The 23,518-nt window shown below is 44.3% G+C and overlaps 1 protein-coding gene across 3 annotated transcripts in view; it reads left to right on the forward strand.

The window, feature by feature from the left end:
- RUNX1 (RUNX family transcription factor 1) overlaps positions 1-22,384 on the forward strand; it is a 169,306-nt gene extending 146,922 nt beyond the window's left edge. The window contains exons 6-7 of one of the 3 annotated variants that reach the window (XM_086482482.1): positions 18,130-18,309; positions 21,891-22,384. In XM_086482482.1, coding sequence (XP_086338608.1) covers positions 18,130-18,309; positions 21,891-22,384 — 674 coding nt within the window. The remainder of the gene's footprint in view (positions 1-18,129; positions 18,310-21,890) is intronic. The other 2 variants (XM_086482490.1, XM_086482498.1) reach the window with 2 other exon arrangements.
- The last annotated feature ends 1,134 nt before the right edge of the window (positions 22,385-23,518 follow it).

Below are 23,518 nucleotides of genomic sequence, written 5' to 3' on the forward strand. Positions count from 1 at the left end.
CTTAAATGCGCAGTGCCTCAGAGGCCATTTCTATCTGCTGTTGTGCTTAGCTGGATCACTGGACTCTCTTACTTTTCCACAGAAATACCTTTTTATGGCTCACCACTTCTCTTGCCTGGCACTAGATCTCACCTATGGCATCAGCGTGCTGGAGGTGTCTAAAGCAAATATCCCTGCCTGCCCCAGAGGCAGGTGCTTCCACTATCCTGAACTTTGGATGCTATCAGGCACATGGCCACGCACGCATGGCCATGTGTTTGATAGAATTTCAGCATTTGAGGCAGCTATTCTTTGGGGTTTTGGGTTATTCCTCACCAGCTCTTGAAACATATTCTTGGCCTTTGAACAGCCCAATTGTGAGGAAGATTAAAAGTGCTGATTGCAAAACTCTGGTAAATAAAATCTCTCTTAGTTCTTTACTGACAAACCCAGTTTCTTTCCATAGCATTCTCCTCTTTAATCCTGTCTTGGCAGAACACGACATGTTTTGATATCAGAGCTCAAATTACCTTCCATGGTAAATAAAACAAACAAAAAATAAATAAGAGTTCCTTACCCTAAAAACAAACACCCACTGAAACCAGCTTATTATTCAGCTGATGCTGCCCATGTGCCAGAAGATACTACTTCAATTTTGCAATTGATGGTATTCTTTTCCCTCAAATACTGTATTGAGCCTCTCCAAACTCAAAATGCTGAGGGGTTAGAGCAGAGTGGCCACAGACACTCATACTATTTCCCATCTAGAAAATGAAGAAGGAGGAAACATGTTGACTAGCACACAAGTCAGTATTCAAATGTATGTTTCTGAGGTGAAAAGCCCACCTCAGTATATAGAGCCCACATGGTCTGGGTTGGTGCAGACAGCTAGATTTGGATGGAGTGAAATCAACCCCTCTAGCTCTGCAGGAGGCTGCAGCAGCTACCTGTGCTCATAGAAGCCAAGTGGCTTTGCGTTCAGGTGGACTGGCGCAGTGTCTGCTTTCTTCACCAGTGGGATTTACCCATGGGGCAGGGGGCTCCTTTTGAAGCATCAGGTGCAGACATGCCCTCGTCTCTTCCGCTGCCATGCCTTTAACAAGATGTTGTGTCAAACAGATCTTCTGTAATGATCCCACGTGGTTAGTGTTCACAGGGCTCCTTTTACATGACTGAATACACAGTACACCCTTAGCAAACTTATTTATAAGTTTTCCCTGTGTGTATTTAGTATATTATGACCCCTATAAAAGAAGATTGTTCACATGCAAAGAACAATGGGCTTGGATGTGCTCAGTAAAACAACCAATTATTTGGGGAAGTGCACATTATATAGTCAAATAGACGATCGTCTCCATCTGACCATTTTCGTTTTATTTATACAACTCCTCTCTTAAAAGCACTGGAAACAAAAGCATATGAAATAGATCCATTAAAAAATTGTGGCTTTGCTGTCAGGGTCAGCCTGATTTTCAGCAATAAATGCCCAGGTCTGTTTTAGATGTTTGCTTGGTTTTTCTGTGTTGGACAAGATACTCAGTTCAAGACCAGTGATTCTGAGAGCTTTCAGGATTTCATACTCAACTCCAGGCACTTTCAGGGAGCCTGGATATCTGCAAAAAGAGATGTTTTGAATGTCTTTGATTAGGTACCCAAAAATGGAACTGGATCACTAGGCATGTTTTAGCATAAAAACCATTGTAGTTTGCATCTTCTGCATTTTTAAATAATTACAGTTATCAGAGCTTTTAGATATGACTTGAACAGTTCAGATTCCCTTAGCTTCTGGCAGATTAAATTCAGTTGATCATTACCTACAAAAAATAGTGAAACCAAAAATCCTCTGCATAGCAAAAAGTTGTATATTCACTGCTTTATTCATGGATAAGTTTCCAGTATCCAGAAAAGTTGCTGTAAACTGCTGTGTCCTTTGGCCTGTAGGAAAGATGTTTTGTCAGAAGCTATTCTTCGTTTTATTAGTGTAGTGAAGATTTACAGCTAGCTGATTTATGAATGATTTCAGTTCTCATTGCATAAGGCTACTGAAGTATATTTAATTTTTAAAATCTCAAGTCCAAACAATGATCCTCATTCTGAAGTAAAGCATGTGAATAACTGCTCAAAAGAGTAGTCTCTTTAATATCCTTGAGACCTACATATACATGAGCAATTTTACATGCAAAACCATTTGCAAATTTGAACTAAGTATTAATTAGTTCATGGGCGAAAGTATCCACCAGAAAACATTGCTACTCTAGCATACGTTATAAAAGTGAACACTTGTGTTAACTTGAACAGGAACCACACAAAAGGGAGGGAGACATTTCAAGTGAGCATACACCAAGATTTGCCAGCTAATGCTCCCCTAGATACAAATGGATACTAGTGTATTGTCATTTTTACCCCCTCCTCTGCAAATACTTTTTTGAAAAGCTCTCCTTCAGCTTCCTTCAGCTTTTAAGCACATACTTGGCTGTTTGTGCCAGGCTCTTGTGCTGATGGCGCTCCACAGCTTCCACCCTTGCAAGCCCCCTCCCATTGCCTAGCCAGCAGATACGCCCCTCAGGTCGATGCGGCAGGTGACCAGCCTGGGACCTGCAGGAGCCAGACCTGGCCCAGGAAAGCCTCCTGATGGTCCCCCTTTCGCTTGGCAAGGGACTGCGAGTGCTGCCTGTCTGTGTTACAAAACGCAAGAGCCACATGTGCTCCCTGAGGACTGAGGAGATGGAGAAGGGACAAGGGCTTGCAGCTGGGATCAAGGGCAGCTAAAAATTGAGCTGCTGGGGCATAGGGAGAAACCAGGCGGAGCGAGGTTTGCAGATGCTTTGGGCCTGGCGGAGGGCCTGGCCGTCATCAGTGCATCTGTGGGTCACCCACAGGTGACCAAACCCAAGGTGGCAGTGCCACATAGAATCTCCCCATGCTCGTGCCGGAGCCAGGGGGAAGAGCGGCACCAGCACTGCTGTCTCTTGCCCTCACTGAGGTGACTAACACGGCCAGACGTAGAGCAGGGACTAGGTTGAAGCAGGTGAGAGAAGTAAAGGTAGAGAAAAGAGAGTGTGAAAACAGGTTTTCCTGGAAAAGTGAAGGAAATATACCCATGGAAAAAAAAAAAAAAAAGACAGAAAGAAAGAAAGAAAAACAGCTGTGCTAATTCTTGTGCTTGTTTGATCATGTTCAGAGCCTCCTAAACTCCCATGGAAGGGAACAGTTTTGTTTCATGAGGGTGGTGCATATTGAGTGCGTGTCCATGTGATTTTTTTGTATTTGTACATTAAACATTTCCCCAAGATGTAATTCCTTCCCTCCTGCACTTGGAATAAAGTGACTTTACAAGAAGGACTGCCTCCAAACAGCAAGCAAAGAAGGGCTGTTGGGGCAAGATAGGGCAAATGTAAATGTGTCTGAGCTAGCTGCTCCACCCAGCCTCTCATCTTTGTATGAAAAAAAAAAAAAAAAAAAGAATGTTTCCAATAACCGAAACAGGCAAGGTCTGATCTGCACAGACGGTCTGCAGGCATTTGCCCAAAAAGCTGACGGTTGGCTGGTACATCCTCATCTGATTTATGTTGTGTGTGTGTTAAGCCTTAAATTGTTGAGTCTCTGGCTGGCTGCGGTGGTATTACTGGATGGTTGGTGTATGTTTTCAGCTCACAGAGCTGGCTCTGATACTGGGGTTTTTGGCGCTGAATCAATTCCAATCTCACACCTGTCTGAGACAATGAAGGCCTTGTTGCATACATCTCCACCAAAGGCTGTCATACAACTTATTTTTCACATTTGAAGAAGGAAAAAAAAATAAAGGGAGGACTGAGGAAATGCTGTCTCCTAACAAGACATGTTCCCCATGCTTGAATGCAGCATGCCCCTCTTTTCTTTATGGGAAAACATATTTACAAAACAAAGCCAGAGGAGCGCTTATGGGAAGTATAGCTTAATCCTGGCAACTAAGGCTTGGTCTCCAGCGAATTACTCTGTAGGTTTATACATGGGAGACAGGCACCTAGTTTGTCCCACCCTAACTAGAAAGTTTATCTCCAGCTGGGTTAGCGCTGTTAATAGCTTATCAATGTGCCTAGCATCTGTGCCATTCACCTAGCATTTTGGGGCCATTTCTTGAGATCTCAGAGGTTGTGAAAGGTGCTGGGCTTGGATGCCAGCATGGCTGAGATCCTCTGCTTCCTGACACTGAAGCAGCTCAGCCTGGGTGGAGGATCAGCCTGGCTCCAGACACCATTCACTCCTGAGTCGAAGGCAGGAGTCTGATCTTTGTCTTGGTCATCCATCTTTGCCCTTGTGGTCTCCCTTCATCCACCCTTCCTCCTCCAGTTCTGTTGCACAGATGTCTTAGATGTCCATCCTCTAGAAACTATAATGTTTTAGAACTTTTTCCTGCTCTTTCTGTTGCAACTTTCTTCCCACTGAGAGCGGGTGGCAGAGGGAGACAAGGGCTGCAAACCTGTCCCGTGCAGGGCTTTTTTCCATTTACTATGTTAATGGCAATTTTTCACCAACTCAGACAAAAGGCATGTGGCTGAGCATTGCCTTGGAGTGGGAGTTTGCTTCCTACTGCCGAAATAGCCTGAAAATGCAGAGTGGCCTTCCAGATCTCCGCACATACCTGATTGCCATGTATCAGCAAAGGCTAACTGAGCCTCCCGAGTCGGCAGAACTGCTGCAGTGCTGTTAGTGACTGGGTCCACCTGTTCAGGTGAAAGACTGGTTGTGCAGTTCAGCAGCTTTTCCATGTCCTTTTCCTATGCTTTCTATCCTGATGTCCTCCATTTTTGCCAGCGCCGTCACTGCTTGCCTCGCCGGGGCTGTACAGATGGGAGCGGGTAGATGGAGGGCTGGGTGGGACAAGTGGCACGAAATGCAACAATGTGAAATGTTCTTGTTCCTCCTCATCTTGACTCTCACTGCATTCTCCATTATTTGCCTCAAAACATCTTTCAAGGAGGAAAGTAGGAAGGGAGAAAGGAGACTGTGGGGCACTGCAACCCTGCTTGTATCCAATGAGTTTTGAAAGGTGCAGGTTTAGAACAAAAGACAGCTCTTGGCCTTGCTTGTAAGTTGGCCTTGCTCTACTAACTAGCCCAGCTGAGGAACTGCCCTTGTGCCTTGTCAGGGTGGTCTTCAGCATAAAAATAAATGATTAACTATGTAACGAGTGAATATAAAGACAGTGGTAAAGTATACTTCTGTTGGTACTTGCATGCCTTTGTTTAAGAATACAGAAAAAGGCCCTGGGGTGATGAAATGCAGACAGGAGCATGATGTTATCTTGCACCTATAAACCTTGCTCTGAGTCCACTGGTGGCCACTATCCAGAACTGCTGAGTTCAGACACACTGGCTTGTACTAAGTAGAAATGGGGCTTTCAGTCTTTAGTAAACAGCATTTTTGCCGCAGGGCCCAAATCCTTCAAACATTTGCCTAGGTAATTATCTGGTTTTGCCTTCTAGTGTCTCCTCATCAGCTTATCTGTACGTTCAAACTGGCTAAATGAGCATGTGAGGATGGGGAAGAGCTGCTGGAGGATGGGGGAATAAACCATTTCATATTTAATTCACTGGCAGGAGAGACTAATGTGAGTGCAGCTAAGCGATCATTTTAGGATCACGTTGGGGAAAAAATGAGTAATACAGCATATTAATTTAAACAGATTAAAGAGCTGCACAAACAAATGAAGGTTTTTTTTGTTTTATGGCAGTCACAAAATATCAACAACTGCAAAACAGCAACAGCAAATATATTATTTCTGCTTGAATTTAAATGAATTGTTTCAAAATGTTGCCAATTTTTTTAAATAGTGAAAATGTAGACATAAAAAATATTTCAATTAGGGCAGTTTCTGAAAGGTTTTTTTTTTCCCCTGACCAATCCAACAAACTATAACCTACAATAACCTTGTTTCTTAGCATTGCATTGGATTTTTACATTAAATGTAAATGCCTTGTTTGGTCTTACTCTTACTTAAATAATTATTTAATATTTAATTATTTGCTTATTAAAAATATTTAATATTTGCTTACATATCATGATTATGTTTAGCTTTGAGACAGTTTCTTAAATGGGAAAAAGTTCCTTTTGCTTATAATGACTACTTGTGATCCTACTCTCCATGCCACAGTTGTCTAAAACTGCTCAGTTCAGCACATTCAGTGGAGTTTAGCTAAGTTTCTAAAAAGTTTTTGATGTGTCAGGGTTTCATAGGCTCATAACTGCTAATAGAGAATAATAATTTTACATGATATTTATGAGCAGACAGGCTAGTCACAGGGTATAATTTGGAAAGAGGTTGTAGCAAGCTAGACTTTTCAAGCCATTTAGAAGTATTTAGCATAGTAAAGGTTAAATTTTAAGATGTTTAATACAGAAAGTGAAGCAAAACAGTTATTTGTGTAAAACATCACACATTTCCTATTCCAAAAAGAAATATTACTCAGTCTGGCAACACAACAGCTGTTCGCTGGTTAATACTGGGACACTTTGCAACATTTGACATGTATTGACACTTCTTTTCTATACTGAATTACAATTTTCCTTCAATGCTGTTATTCCTTATTCCACCCATTCTGGTAGCACCTACCTGCACACAAAGCAGAAATTATGATTGGGATTAAGTACACAAAATTTGGGGCCGCAGTGCATGTTTCTGAGTAGCCTGGTTTTCCCAAGCCCACTGCAGGAAGAGCTCCAGGGGAAGGGGCAGGGAGGTGTACAAAAATTGGGGCATCAGCAGTCTCCCCCCCCACCCTGTCTCCTCCAGGCGTCGCTGCCTTGATGGATGGCACAGGTGTATCCCCTCTGTTTGGGGTAGAACACTCCCTGGCTGCCCTGATGGAGAGTGTGTCCAGGGTGTTGCTGGCTGAGCCCTGCATATTCAAGGCCCTGCACCTGCTTGTTCAGGGGTTTCATTTTTGGCACCTTGTTTTGGAAGGACTACCGAGGGGCTTCAGGCCTGCAACAGCTTCTGTGTGTGTTGATTTGCTGAGCTCCTTCTTGGCATCTTCCGTAGCACTAAGAAGAGAAGCACTTTTAACTTCAAAGCTCATGCTGCCTCTGTCTTTTGCCCTTCAGATTCAGATCTAGCTTGCACTGAAATCAATCAGTGTAACATTTAAATATGACCAGCATGAAAGTTGAGCTGCACCTAGTGTACGTCTTGAGCACTCCTGCTTCCACAACTGTGGCAAAGGATTGAACAAGGAGATGAGTCTTTACCTTCCTTTTAATCCTTCTTCCTCTGGGTGTACTCCTCCAGCCTCTCTGATCTGGGGAGTCAGGGGAGACGTCCTGCTGCCACCCACCGGGGACATAGGTTGGGTGGAATCGGTGATGGCTGCAGCGCGGCAGGATGCTGCATTCCTCGGCTACACAGCAAGTGCCAAGGGATTTCGTAAAGGAAGCGAAACATTTCTTAAACAGTATTTTAAATGTATTTCTGGACTGAATACCCCTGACAACCTAGTGAGTTGGGGCTTTCAGCACATACTTCTGGGCTTGACTCATTTTCCATTTCAGTTTTGCAGATCTCCTCAAAACCAGCTTGACAGTTTAGAGGAGCAGATTATTTAACAGAGTTTTCAACAAGTCCATTTTAATTCAGTACTATAATGAGCAACAGTTTCTTAGTTATCTCCTTCTAAAAAAAAATCCATGCGTCATTCTAAGTCAAACTGACTTCACAAATGTATGTTCACATGAAGAAGACCTTACTTCACCTTGTAAATCAAAGCTTCGCTCTGGAGAGAGGTTTCATACCACTGGGCTCAGCATCACTTTTCTCAAGGTGACCTCAGCTGTTAAAGTATGAAGGTTGCATTTGATATGTCACTGCCTTTCTCTAAGTCAATAAAATGAACCAGTGTGTCTTTAGATCATCAGAGATCTGCTTATTACCAAAAGTTGTTTTAATCCTGATTTGTGTTGGAATTTAAAAGTATCCAAGCAGATTTCATTTGCCATCCTGAATAAGGGTTTGGAGGGTGATACTCCACTGTGTGTGCAGAGTGCCCCTGGATGAATTCTACTTTATTAGTTTATAAGCTTTCTTCTGAGCACTTGGGATGAGATCATGAAAGTGTAAATGGCTGTTATCTTCAAAGGCCTCTTTTATACTGACAAAACTCCACCTTACCAACTCGTATTAATAATCTATTGGAATCCTAATTAGTTCACATCAAGGTCAGTGTTTTGTGGTGGATGAAATGACTGTGAGCTCCAGAGAGTAAGTTTTTTCTTCCATTACTTTCATGTTGAAAAAGAGGAGGGAGCACTGAAAGTGTAAAAGAAGAGATTGATAAGGACTTTTTGTTTATCTGTAGGCTAAAGAATTTTAATATGGAGTAATTAGTTCACATCATCATCAGCAACCTGTAAGATACCTGAGGCCACGTTGTAGTCATCCCTTTATCACCGTGTCTCCCAGTGGACGGCAGAGACTTCCTCATTCAACTCTGCTCCTTTTTTTTTTTTTTTTAACGGCATTAGTTTTCCAGTGGGAATAATCTATCCAAGGAACTTTCAGCCTCATATTTAATTGTCTTGAAATGTAGACATAAAGCTAGGAAATGGTTCACTGTGGCATGAACTCCTGACTGCCTTCTTAAACACCCTAAGGCAGAGTCCCGCTCAGGCAATGGCTCTGGGGCTGGGCACCAGGATATCAGTAATCCCCTCCCAGGACCAGCAAGGTCAGGTTCAGCCTACAGGCATGGAAGGTATTGCCCTAAAGAGGAAGGTGCAGATAATGCTGTATCTGCAAATAGTGACTCAATGTGACTTCCAGGTGCTGGCCCAGGAGATACCTCTCCACTTCCTTTGGTCTTGCTCCACCCCATAAATGAGAAACTTTGCAGGTGTAACCAGGCTGGGATCCGTTTCACCTAACTTTAGACATCCATGTTTTATGTGTTTCCATCTGACACAGTCATCTGGTATCTTTTCAATCTGAGAGAGAAACAGCTGTTCATCGGGTGTGATTCACCCGACTGGCTTGGCTTAGATGTCTCCCTTAGGACAAAATTACTTGCACCCCACAAGTGTCTGGTTTACCCTGTTGGCAATAAAGTCTAGAGTCTAGACAAGTAGCTCAGAGGTAGACACCTACATTGTAGGCCTCTAAGGTGGGACGAATCCTCCCTCAAGAGCCAGGACACAAGGAGACAGCATTACACTTTGTACACAATTAGCACCCTAGTTCTACGTCTGTGTTTCCAGGGCATGATATACCTGCCCAAGGCAGGCTGGCAGCAGCTGCTCTCACCAGCAGCAACCTAGTGAGATGGGCTAATTGATCTGCTTCTCAGTGAGCATTGTACCCCACCTGAGCCCTGTGCTTCAGGTAGACTGCTTTCAGGATGTGAGCTAACTAGCACAAAGTAGACACATCTCCCCCAAGCTGTTTTTACAGATGAACTTTCCGTGTCGGGGTGACATCAGGTAATTTGCATGTGCTGTGACTCAGCCAAGTGCTGAGCTCTGTGCCCTGAGTGCTCTGCTGAACTGGAGCCTTGCTTTCTGCATACATCAGTTCTCTGTCTGCTAAAATGAGGATTGCAATAATACCCTTCCTCAAGGAGCAGAGTGAGGATCGAGGAATTAATTAGCTGGGAGGTGATCATGTACTACTAGTGTGGTTCAGGGAAAGGCAAAGAGAAGAGCAGTAGCTGGGACCTACATCAGTAGAAGAGAGAAGCTGGGGAGGGGACAAGTGGGTCAGCAGTAGAAGTGCTCTGTTATCTGGCAAGGTTTGTCATATGGACTGTGGCAGCAGAGGAAGCTGTCACAGTCCCCATGCGCTCACCCTCCAGACTCGGAGAGATATGGTTTCCAGGTGTGGATTTACCGAGACGGACAAGGGAGCAGTAACTCCTGCAATAGATCCCACCCCTAGTCTTTGTGCAGGTCTCCACAGACCATATGCCCTCCCAGCAGCAGCACACAACCTACTCTCTCCTTAGCTTCTCTGAAGGCAGAAGAAACTGCAAGTGCCATGCAGCAAGTAGGCAAGCGTTTGTGCATGTACAGGTGTGTATGCACATGCACACGTGTTTACATGCTTGTACTGGTGCCCTTCCGCCTGAGCCATGGGGCTCTCTGCGTCATGCCACCTCCCAGTCTGGGCAGCGGGATGAAGGGTGAAGTCTGCTCGCCACTGACATGCGTGTGCTATCTGTCCCTGCTTTCCTCACTGTTTCAGTTTGTGCTTTAGCAGCACGCTCAGAGATATGGGAGAACACTGCAGAGGCATCCAGCCTGGCGGCATGTCTCCTCCTCATCCAGCCTGGCGGCATGTCTCTCCAGGGAAGCCAAAAGAATGGAAGGTCAAGGTTGAATTCTTTTACTTCATTCCTTGTTGATGCAGAGAGGGAGGGAAGAGGAGGATGGGTGGTGGAGTGGAGTCTCCCTCTTGAACAAATAACTGCAGTTCTCCAGGGTGACTCACACCTCTGAAGACAAAGAACAATGCATCCTTAATTTGCAAAACTCAGCTTTCCAACTTCTGTGTGTCACTGGCACCTAGAGACTTTGCAGTTTGCCCATAATGCCATCATGTTCTTCAAAGCAGCAGTGACGCCAGCCCAGAAGGAGTGTGCTTACTCAGGAGGAGAGATGGTTTATATTTCATTTGAGCAGCTTATGTACTAACCTGCTAGGGCAGCACATATGTTGATTGTGAAATCGGAGTTTTCACTGTTGGGTATTTGGAGTTGTCTGCACTTCCTGATCCTGGCACCAAGTTGATTCAGCACTGGAGGACTGATACCCTCAAAGGCACTGGCAGATTTGCATGTCCTCAAGACTCTTTCTAGTGCAGTGCTGAAAAGAAACAGGCTAATGTAGAAGATGAGTCGAGGGTAGATGATGCGCAGAAACTGAATGCAAGGTACTGAATGAACAGTAGAATTGGTGCACTGCACCCCAGCACCTAATCACATCACTCTTTGTCTGTGCTTTTCCTTGGTCGTCTTTACTATACACTCGATCCTTCTCAGGGACTGGTACCCTCCTGTACGTCCATGCGGCACGTAACATACTTGGAAGCTCTGCATCAACTCTAAGTACCTCAGCTAGAACAAACAGCCTCAGCAACTGTTTTTTGAAAGGTTTCTGCTTGAGGCTGGTATTTTTCTTCTTTATTCTCGAGAGTGTGATGCCTCAGTGTGGAGAAACTCCCTCATTGTCCTATCCCACAGGAGGTTTTTAGAGGCTCAAGTGCCTCTAGAACTTCCCTATCCTTTGCAATACTCCACAAAACCACCGCAATATTGAAATAAAATGAAAGCAAACATTGAGGCAGGAGGTCGCTGCCAAAGACCTCTCTTATGGGGATTTGGGTGGCTCTTCCCCCATCTTAAAAATTTCCGGACGCACGACATATCTGTCACTGTCTTTCTCAACCAGAATAAGTCCTGTCACCTGTTAGCAATCTAAAAGGGGCTTTTCAAGGCCTCGGAGTGGAGTGAATGCTCATCTGCTATGAAGCTCCAGTGGAAATTAGAAAGCTTTGAAAAACTTTCCCTGGGGGCAAATCAGAGCTTGCACCCACCTCTGAGAAACCTGCAGGTCTCCCAGCTGTTGTGCTGGGAGGTGGCTCTGTGGTGTGGCAGCGGTTTCCACAGCCTGGCACACACAGGGAAACCACCCTGCAGGGTGAAGTAGCTATTGGTGGAATTTTACAGTTTGCTCTGTAATTTTCCAGCTCCTCATGTTCCAGCACTGAGAGGTATGAGAATACCAGCCTTGTGTGGCTGCTGCCACTGCCAGTGATGAACTTGTCCTTTGGAAAGTCCCCCTTATTTAAGCTACTGACTAATTCTTTCAGCTGCCGGGAGATGACACACCTTTTCACGGTGCTGCATTAGGCTGAGGATTTGCTGGGTCCCGAGTGAGGGAGGGAGACTGAGTCATTTCGGATGCCTTGCTTCAGAGAGAGACTAGGTCAGGCTCATGCAGGACCATATCATGTTCCCTTGTGCTTCTCACACCTTCACCTGAAGCTGCTGGGGCTAGGAAGTAATGTGAGAAAGCAAGTGGGAAGAGGAGGCGGAGACAGGCACGAAAGAGATGCTGGCAAAGGAGGGAAGGAGGAAAGTCTTAATTGAAGTTTTCAGGCAGGCAGCACCATTCTCCTGAGCACAAAACTACACAACATGAGCATTTCTGTGCTCATAGTCCATTTCCTCTATTAAGCAAGACACCTCTCTGAATGAACAAGTCTAATCAAGACCATTCCTGCCTTACACTCAAAGAAAGCAAAAGTCACACCATAAAAACTGTTTCCCTTTGGAAAGATTAGCAAATCAGACAGGGCGGGAGGGGGGGAATGGATGGACAAATCCCAGCCTCAGAAAAGCCTTTCAAAGCAGTTAAGGATCTGACTTTCTCACTGTCTCCCTCCGAGTTTGACACCAGTAAACTAATCCCAGCTTTCATTCACCCCACATCTTCTGCCAGTTGCTGCCTTTAAAGTGCTTGCCAGGACGGTGGAGGAATTGCAAAGCTCAATGCTATGCAACTTTCGGGGTTTGTTGTGTATGACTGACAGTATTTTTTGCAACTTGAGAAAAAGTCTGGCAACAGCAACGGCTATTTCGCAATTCATCTTCATCTCACTATGCCAAGGATGGGGGGATTTTCGCTGACACAGAGAGTGGCTAATTAGCTGCTTGGTACTTGGGACTGACTCTGTCATCTCCCCTGACCCTGGCTTGGGAAAAATCACTTGTAGAAGGTAGTTTGTCCAGGTAGTTATATTCTCAGGCAGGCAGGTGTCGTTTCTGAGGCGGAGGGGTGAGGAAGGAGACGGGATGCCCCGTCAGCCCATGTGCAAGTGTAGCCTGGTAGGGAGGGGAAGGTGGAAAGGTGGGCAGCTTGCCCAAGTCAAAGGCATACCTGCTCCCTCCCGGGCCACTGCCGGCTCCACTGCCATCCATCCTGCCTCGCGCCACAGCATACTGACTCACATCCTGCTGCTCCTTTCTGAAGCTTCCAGGAACATGCTGTATCATACCGAGATTTGGCCACGCAGCTCCTCTTGGCTGGAAGCAGGCAGCAACGTCTGACCTGCAGCGACACAGGGAGAGCTGTCTCTCTCTGTGCTCCGAGGGCATAGAAGAGATCCAGTGGTGCACGGGATCCAGCCCAGCACAAGCCACATGCATCCACATAAGCATTTTTCTTTTCGGCTCATAGGTAGAGTGGGACCCGTTATCTGATTTGGATTCCAAACTCAAAGCTTTTAATATGGCTAAAACCAATTCTTTTCTCATCAGAATGTAACATCTTGCAGTGGCTTTATTTTAGACAGCTTGGTATCGATTGGGTTTTTTTTGTTGTTGTATAGAAATGATGAGGTGATAGACAATTTTGCTGTCATCTCAAGCAACATCCTGATCTGGTACTATGAGTCACCACAGTCCCAGTGAAACTTGCTGATTTATACCTGCCGAGTGTCTGACAGCATCACAGAGTTTTCTTCTGGAGGGAGAGGGGGCTATTGTTTTACATTGTAAAGTGTGTGCCCCCTCTGAGAAAGAATGACATAGACATAGCATCTCAGGACCTCATGTTTATTATGTCTCAGTGATTTCTATGTTCCTGTACGCTCAAGATCAGCCTTGCAGACAAAAGGATGTTCTATGTGACCTCAGGAGATACACTGTGGTTTTGAGTGAGGTCTTGACCCATCATCTTGTGCTCTGAGCATGAGGGGATTCTCTTTTTGTACTTGACTATCAATAACAACTTTGGAAGCCAAAATATGCCCTGTGTCACACTAGGACAACTCAATTGCCGGACAGGTGTTTGTTTGCCCTGTTTAACTGTGCCGGTGCTGCTGAGCAAGGGTGTCTTCGGGTCTGGGCATATACATCTCTCCTGAGCTGCTCCTAAAAGCGATGCTACTTCTTGTGCAGTGACTGTGCAGAGCAAGAGCTGCAGTCCGACAGCGCTGGCAGAGTCCCAGTGGCAATGACTAATAGGTGTTAGCAAAGGTCGTACGAAGGGCTGTGACGGCTCCGGGAAAATACATGCTCAAGCTGGTTGTTTTCCAGCGGGTCCCGAAGGCAGCCCGGCCGCCCTGCTCTCCGCCGGGCGCTGGGAGCCCGGCAGCCGCCGGCCGCCCTCGGGGCGCCCCGGGGCTCGGAGCCGGCCGCCGCCGCCGCCTTCTGCGGGTCTCCGCTGCCACCTACTGATGCACCGCTGCCCGCGGCATCCCTCGGCGAAAGGAGCGACCGACCGCCATCCGCCTCCTCCGGGTCAGGCTTTTCATTTTCCACCGCCAAAACGGACGGAAAAGTGCTAAATGATGGGACCAGAGGGAGCATCATGAAAAGGGGAGACCGGCTTTTTCTTTTTTTTTCCCTTTCTTCGCCGAGTCTCTAACCAAAGCTTGTTTCATTAAACTATTAAACATTATGCAACATTTGTACAGCTTAATTACAACTTTTTAAAACAAGCCGAACGCAACCTTTTCGTGGCAATAAAACATGACGAGGCATGAAAGATGGTTCAATACTTTCTGCTTAATAGCTTGTTAGGCATGAGGCTAGAGGCCGAGAGCTCGTCACTACACAGCAAGGTGTGAATTATTGCACCATAATTCTCGCCCTGGAGTGTTTTATTGCAATTAATAACTGTTTTCATGTTTTAAATACATTTTCTCACACCATAAAAAGCAGAAATGGAAAGTACTTGCTAATGGGAGAAATACCAGGAGGACTGGGCACAAATCACCGACTGGAGCAACTTCTTTGGTTTTGTGCTATTTTGATCTGCTTTAAAATGATTTTGGAATCCTGTCTGGCTTTAAAACTGTGTGGACCCAAAGCCCTGTTATTTCCTTCTGTTGAAGTAGCTCTTGCTGCAAATCTCTTCACAGATATTCTGAGCTGGGAAGCAACTCCCATTTCTTCGCAGCATATTTTCACCCAACTAACTTCAGCCACATAGAGCCACACAATCAGTTCCCCACACCAAGCTACTGTCTTCTGAGATTTGTACCTCTTTATTTTGAAAGCAGAAAAGAGATGGATTTGGAAAGAGCTTGCTGCCCTTTTGCGTAGCCTAGTCCTGTGGCAAATCTGAACCCATTCCAGTTTAATTTTAGGTAACCTGAAAGCTGAAGAAAAGCAGGTATCACAAAAATAAAATGCTATTTGAGGCCTCTGATCCAGATCCTAGTGGAGCTGCTGGAAATGCAAACCATGCGTTTACTGGTAGCAGAGTCTGCCTCTTGATACTGAAATGGTGCCATAAAAATGCTATTACAGTGGTACTCTTCTCCACTTGTTATTAAAAAATTGTGAAGGTGATGGCTCGGGTTAGTCAGCACAACTTTCTTTAATACGTATATATAACATAATGTGCTATATTAACATCAGTGAATAGACTTCAACTTGTTAACCAGTCTGACATCTAAAAGCCAATCTGAGAGCAAATACAGGGATTGGGAATACAGGTACCAAGATGGAAAATTGATTGATAGTTTGAACTTTCACTTAAGAAAGACTTAATGGGATGAGGAGATTAATAATGAGGGTCTCTTGGGCTGTCTGTCACTGTTTCAAGTGCCCAAGAGGTCAGTAATAACAGCAAACAGATGAGCAGGTCAGATACTTTGGTAGTCTCTTTCTGGATGCTACTAGACACGTACTTGGTCCATTATCTGGTTTCTAGTCAGGACACAGCACAATGTCAATTCTAGTAGCACTGAAAGAAAGAAATCATATTTCAATTTAGTCCTGTCAGTGTTTAGTAAATCCGTGACAAGGTCTTGCTTCCTCTTCTGCTGCTGCAGTGGCTGTTGTGGCTTTTTCTGCATCTTCTTACTGTTGTTCATGTGCTTATTGCACTTGGGTCTGTTTCATGGACCAGGATCCCACGTGTGCCAGGCAAGGTACAGGACAAAACCATGTCCCTTGTCCTGAAGAGCCAGCAATGTAAGAAATGGAAGAAAAGTGGCAGACAGAGCTGTCCCACCACGCAATTACAGTTTGTAACAGGAGAAAACGGACAGTCCGTTCTCTTCTTTCAGCCTGAAAAACAAGGATGGTGGCAGCACCTCCTTCACACATACCCAGATCGCTCTGAAGACAGACTTTTCCCCTCTTCTCTGCAGTGCTAAGATCTAAGGACAGAGCACGTGAAAGCAGGTGACGAAACATTTCCAGCCAAAGGGGTTCAGTGGCTCCTGCAGTGACAATGTTGAACAGAGCCCTTGAAAGGGAAGTGACAGAGGGGAGGCTCTGTCACCTGCGGTGTCAGTCTTGGCAGAGCACATTGAGGGCTCCCCAGGCAGAAGAACTAGCTGAGGGAGTTCCCATCCCTGGGCTGGGATCCCTCCAGTGCACGTATCAGGATTCTACTACTCGGATGCATTGCTGAACTGAAATCAATGGGATTGCGTGCTGAAATAAGGGAGTAATGATTTAATTAACCTCGTTTCAGAACTGAAACACCCAGTGTCATACCATTGCAATGCTTATTTTGTCAATGCTTTGTGGTATTCATCCTAATGCTGACCCTGGAGACTGAATTCCTTCATCTGCCTCTCCATCTTTAATAAACACTGACCATACATTAACAATAAGGTGATGTTGTAATTCAGAACAAGACAGGCTTTGTGCCTATGTCTTTTTGTTTGTTTCTGCTGAATTCCACTTAATCCAACTGGATGTTGCTTTTAAAACAGCATGAATCAACAATATATTTTTATGGAAATCTGCCTGAAAAAATAAAAAATTAATAACATTTGAATTTTAATACATTACTCAGCAGAAAAATCTTTACAAGAATTTAGTTTATCCTGCAAGTGACTTCACATTTTTTAAAAGCTTGGAGTTTTGCCTGAATCTTCCCTTCTAAACAGATGAAGCAAACAAAACGTAAAACTCATCTCCATAAAGCACAACAAAATAATAATTTCCAGATGGGCTTTCTGATGGGAGATCAAAGTCCTTCATCTCAGACTTGGGAAATTTCCTTTCCATGCGGATATCAGTTTTATCTGAATGCAGTTCATCCAACATTTGCTTTTTTCAAAAAGGCAATTAGCTAGATAAAGCTGCAGGAGAATGCTCTTAGAAGTGAAGAAAATAGAAGAGGTTTTACTAAAAATAGTAAAAAAAGTCTGGGTGGTAGAGTAATCTTTCCCACTTCGATTTATACAAAAATTAGACATTTCTATACACTGAAAAATGCCAGCTTCATATGCAAAGATGAAGTAAGCAGAAAAGAGGTGTTTCTGCATTGATGCAAAATGGTTTGGAAAAACTCCCTGCCGCGCATCTCTGGTTTCAGACGTCAGTCAAACTAGTCGTGTGGCTAGAAAATAGTAGCTCAGTGTTTTCCTGTAAACCTTTTATGCATCTGTGCATTTTGAGATTTAGTTTCCAAGAAGCAGCAGTTTCTACAGAAAGCCTGTACTCGCAGGGTGTCCGCATTTTCAGCTTAGCAGTGCCATAGAGTTGGTGTAAGGCGCTCTGTTTCTGAAGCTCAACCACTGCTAGTAAATGTACCCATCACTCTGAATTGTATTTCTGTGGTTTTGTGGATAAAATAGATGTACAAAATACCTGCTCATTTCGTTAAGCCTGGAATTTTCAGAAGATTGAGGAAGTCACATTCCCCAGTCCTATTCATCCACTTAGGCGTCTGCCTTCTGGAGGACACTAGTTTCACTCTCCATCGCTGTCTCTCACACACATTTTCATTTTGTTTTTCTCTCTCTACTTATGCGCTTGCACAGAAACACTCACAGTTCAGTATTTTTGTCTCCGTGGTGCCATGCAAGACATGCCTTTTTGGCTAAAAGGGCTGCGAACACCCAGTCCGAAACACTAATGCATCTCAGCAATAAATAGTCTTTCACCTTGGCAAGCTTAATCTGCTTTTCCCTGACCGCTTTTCCCTGCCCACCATCAATGTGAAATATCAAAAAGATTCACAAGAAAAAATCGACCAATCAAAACTCACAGATGCACAAATAATATTTTAGAAAGCAATCCACCTGAAGGTCTCTTGACAAAGGGGATTATGGAACTGAAATGTAATTATCTCGGCATTTAAGTTTCTATTTCCACCATGTGGTTTGGTTCACATATTTGATTGCAAAGTTTTATCATTCAAAACAGCCTATAGGTCTTTTTTTCGTTGCAGACACAAGGCAAGTACAGCCATCTCCACCATGGTCCTACGACCAGTCCTACCAGTACCTGGGCTCCATTGCCACCCCCTCTGTGCACCCCGCCACTCCAATATCACCCGGCAGGGCTAGCGGCATGACATCCCTCACCGCAGAGCTTTCAAGCCGGCTGTCAAGTAAGTACCTAAAAGTTAGTCCTCCCGCACCGGGCCTCACCAAAGCCTTGAGGCTGACTCCGATGCAAACCGGTTGCAATGTCCTAGGGTGCTGCTGCAGCTCTTTTCTAGTTGCAGTGAAGCCTATTGCAGGCCCTCTGCAGCAAGCCTTCTCCAACGCTTTGCTGGGATTTGTGCAAAGAGGAAAGAAATACGATTTGGGGCCCAACATATCATTGTCAAAAAAGAAAAAAAAAAAAAAAAAGATGAGAAAGCAGCACTTTGAAGATGTATGGAACTATAAAAACAGTTTGGAGTGCTGAAGAGCTATCATATCTGCCAAGAATTAATGCCACAGACATTTCAGTTCTGTTTCCTTCCCTCACTCTAAATTGAGACCAGAGCAGAGCAGGTTATGGGTGGACACACTGACTGCAGGATGGTGGGGTTTGACATTTTAAGTGTTGCATTGGATTGTCCTGTTACATCTTTTGTCAAATTATACTGCAGAGCTTTACAAGCAAACATAAAAATATAGCATGGAAGTGAAAGCTACCCCCCCCCTGGTTTCCACCATACTCCACTGACCATCTGCTGACTCTAATCCACACACATTGAACCAATATGTCTGTGTTCAATAGGAGGAATTTTCTTAAAATGAATGAGAGCCATATAATTCAAATTTGCACACAGCTTTTTCAAAAATATCTTCTTTGGCCGCGCATATTGCTCTCATTTGAATACTCAAGGCTTCTTCTAAGATCAGAGAGAATCATTTGAACGTGCTCCAGCCTGTTCTATTGTTGTCATACAGAGCTTGCTTTGAAAGAGTCACAGGGACAATGCCCACCAGAAGTAAATTATTTATTAGGTCTGGGTGCTAATTACAGCTATCAGAGATAGCTGAAAATACAGGAAACCTTTCAGAAGAAAAAAAAAAAAAAAAGGAAATTTCTTATTTTAAAAAAAGGAAATTTCTTATTTTAAAAAAAAGTCTAAAAAATTCTCATTCTTAATTGACACACTCTTCTTTTAAAATGAAAAGACTCCTTTTTACTTTCTCCCCTGTGTTTCCCTCCCTTTGCACTCCATTCCACTGGCAAAATGCAGAAACAGAGAAAACAGAGAAGGAGGAAAAAAGATCTTCTTCATAGCAACCAGAAAATCTCATGTAAACCAAATTATTTCATCAACTTTTTTACTTAGAAAGGTAATTTTTCGTGACAGAATTATTTGAAATCAGTATTTACCAGCTATTTGGATTTTCAAGACCTGTACAGGGGTGCCTGATGCATGTGTACTTGTAGGTACGGGTACGTCAATCAGACTGAATGGAGACAGTAATCACATTTTACCTTTACCAGTGTGGCGACTGAGGTTGCACTCAAATGAGTGAATGCACTCAGTATTGAAATGTGCTATTTTTTGCATTGCCATAGTGCCCAAATGTCACCATTATGTACCAGGGCCCTTACTGTGCTGTGCGCGGTATGAGCACCAAAGGCTTCCATGGTGGCTGCCCCCAGGAGTGCACAGTCTCACAGAAGACAGCCGTGTGTGCGTGGAGTAACCGCATGCTGCTTTCCTTTCGTGGCACATGGTGAGCATGGAGCTGAAGCACCAGCACCAGGGCGTGTTGGTGCTTTTTGTGCCCGTGGTCAAAGTGATTCACCTTGGGGTAGGCATAGTTTCTCCATGGCTTGTGTAAGAACCTAGATAAGCTTCATTCACATGTCAGCATTCTTTCTTTTCTGTCTTAATTCCGTACATAGGTGCTCTTCTCTATGCATCTTAAGTGCTTTTTATAATACTTCCGAAATGTTACTTCCATATTAAATGTCACTCAGTATTGCCAGAAAAATCTTTCACAGTATTTTCTCCCCAATCCTGTTACTGTCACCCATACTTGCTGTCGGGACAAAGAGAAAATGTGAGAGTTTTTTTAGGCCCTACCATCTAAAGACACGGTGCCTCAAAAGACAAAGTAAAGATATGGCACATACTTAAAACACCTTGACATTAAGTCTCATTATTCTGATTTTCACCCAACTGGGCTGAAGAAACCCTTATCTGCCACACGATGTGTCCAGGCAGTTTCAAGAAGTTTGATTTCTTTCTCACGAATGAGGTGTGGAAGTACATTTAAAACCTGGCAGGTTGTCAGATGCCACCTTCAACCTTAGCTACTCTGCAGCTCCTGCTGTTCTGTACCGTAGTATGTCTTGCCGTGTTAAATCTAAAGGTGCTGGAGTCTAGGGGAACGAAATGTGTTCAGGGTTCCCATTAATCTTCCAGAAAAAAAATGGAAGGCAAACTCAAAAACAAAGCATACAGCATGCATCAGAGATTTTCTAAGGAATTTATAGAAATTCATCAAAGTGTCCTGGCTGTGTCATTGATGAGCTTTCAGAACTTGGCACTGGAGTGTGTCTGCTCTAGCTTTAAATCTGGTCAGAGCCAAGAGCTTTGTTTTCTCTCTGCTTCTTCTCATGAGTATTTCCTTCAGCGCATGGCTTCTCTTCTGCAGGCTCCACGCCTTGTCTGACAGAAGAAGTTGTCTTCTGGAAAGATTTTTTTCTTAATTATTATTGTTGTTATTTTAATCATGCATAGCTGCCAACTCTAGGGACTGACACCTTCCATTAAACTGAGTCATGACGAAGATCCTTCCTAAAGAGGCCATTATCTGCTCTGCTTGTTTAGTCCTTGCACACCAGGGAAGGAGATGATGGGACCAGGCATAGTTCCACTGATGTCAGACAAAACAGAGCAGAATTCGACTGTCCTATAAAACATTTCACTTAGCAGGATGAGAAAAGCTTCTAGCACACACGAAAGGGAGAAAAAAGGCCAACCCCCAAATATATCATTCAGCTTTAAAAAGGCAGTAATATTGTTGTCCTTTTTTAAATACTCATTAGAGCCAAGATTTTCAGAAGGTAGCAACATTTATGTAGATATTGTATGAGGACCCAGATATGAAGACCATAAGTGAAGCTGATTTATTTTGACTTTGGTAGCACTGAGAGTCAATGGGGAACTGTGATCGTAAGTGCTGAGAGCTAGGCCGAGCCTGTGTGTGTCAACCCTGCCTGTGCATGTTCTTGTACCCGAAGGACAATCTCTGCTCCATGGAGCTTCCCATTTGAGTCAGCAAATAAAACTGGGTGCAAGGAGAGATTATGCAGAAGCTGGACAATTTATATTTAGGTCCCATCAGTGTCCCTGGTGAGTCAAATGGTGCTGGGCAAGGAGCTTGAAATTTATGTCCCTCTTCCTCACCCACCCATTCAGGACGAGGACACCCTGGAAGTGTTAATAATTCCATGGGCTGCAAGGTCTCTAAGAGCAAGCGTATACACATACAAAACAGGGCAAAAGCTTGGCACTGCTCTCTAATTGCTGTTTTACTGAAATAAATCCAAAACATCCAGATCTACGAGCATTGCAACGGCTGCATTAGAGAGCAGGTGAGGTATAGCACTGTTCTAGCTGCTTTGGTTAACCGTAGACCAGAGTTTGGATGCTGGTTATTGCCTCTAACAAGTGAACCTCCATTCTGCCAGCTCAACAGCTCTCTGTCTCCCTTCCCCACCACCCAGGTGCTTCTGACTTGACTGCATTCAGTGACCCCCGGGTGGGAATCGACCGCTCCTTCTCTGCGCTCCCCTCCATCTCTGACCCTCGGATGCACTACCCAGGAGCGTTCACCTACACGCCGACGCCCGTCAGTTCAGGGATAGGAATTGGTATGTCTGCCATGTCCACAGCCACGAGATACCACACTTACCTCCCACCTCCCTACCCCGGCTCGTCGCAAGCCCAGGGCAGCCCGTTCCAGACCACCTCACCCTCCTACCACCTCTACTATGGAACCTCCGCCGGCTCCTATCAGTTCTCCATGATCTCGGGGGGAGACCGGTCCCCCCCCCGCATCCACCCCCCCTGCACCAACGCTTCCACAGGATCGACGCTCCTCAACCCCAACCTCCCCAACCAAAGCGATGTGGTCGAGGCAGAAGGGAGCCACAGCAACTCCCCCACTAACATGGCGACAACAGCAAGGCTAGAGGAAGCGGTGTGGCGACCATACTGAACGAATTTTAAGTAGTTATGGGTCAGGACTAACATGCTTTCCATTTCCCAGTGCCCATAGGTATCCCATAAACACCTGTCTTGCTTATGGGCCCTGCCATGTTCATACATCACTTTCAGAAGTAAAACCTCCAGAAGTCAGCGCTCCCAGGAATGGTGGCATGTACTAGCCAGCCCCTGGCGAAGCGACGTTGCTCCAGCAAAGCATCCCTCACAGGGGGCTGAGCTTCTGGAAAGGAGGATGCCTGAGTTGGTGGTCCAGAGGTAGTGAGGGTGTGTAGAAAGGTACCCAGTCTGTTTCCAGGCCTGTGGCTTTCTAACATGCCTGGGCTTGAAGGTCTCCACAGCCCTAAAGAGAGTTTCGGTTCACTTCTATTTTTAAGACTTAAAACCTAAAAAACTAAAAAATCTTAGTGAGTTTACTGCATCTTATGGACATATTAACTGTAAGGAAGTATAGGAAGATTCCCAGAGGGAAACTGTGAACGCTTCTGTTTTAGCAATGCTGTGAATGAGAGGTTTTATATGTTGGACTTCATTCTTTCTTTTTTTTTTTTTTTAACCATGTTGTATATTCCAAAGAATATGGAATTTTTTATTGCTGGGGTTTTTTTGTTTTGTTTTGGGTTTGGTTTTTTTGGATGGTTTTTTTTCTTTTTTCTTTTTTTTTTTAGGATGCAGCTCATCCTGCTTTGCATCTAATTTGTTTTATTTCTCTTGGCACCTTATAAATTGCAAAAAAAAAATTTTGCTCTTTTTTTTGTTTTAATCATGCTTGCTTCTTTCTTGCTTTGTCAACTGAAAGAATCAGCCCCTTTTTCAATGAGTTAATTTAACTTTTTCCTCTTGGACCTTTTTTTAATACAACGGCTACAGCCTTGGGTCATTTTCAACTACTGTACTACTTTGATGAGTTCATTGATATTTATGCTTGATATTTAGACTTTTCTTATTTGTTGATACTATTATTATTTAAATATGCCTATATTAAAAAAAAAGATCAGCAATTGCCTTTTTTAGTAGCAGCCAAAGTCAAATTTATCACATTGAAAGAGGCTGGAATAACGATGGGTAAAGTGACCTCCTAATTACCTAGAATTATTGTTTACAATGATCTCACTCTCATTTTGCTCAG

The sequence above is a fragment of the Leptosomus discolor genome, chromosome 1, assembly GCF_034619465.1.
Source record: "Leptosomus discolor isolate bLepDis1 chromosome 1, bLepDis1.hap2, whole genome shotgun sequence".
NCBI classification, from domain to species: domain Eukaryota; kingdom Metazoa; phylum Chordata; class Aves; order Leptosomiformes; family Leptosomidae; genus Leptosomus; species Leptosomus discolor.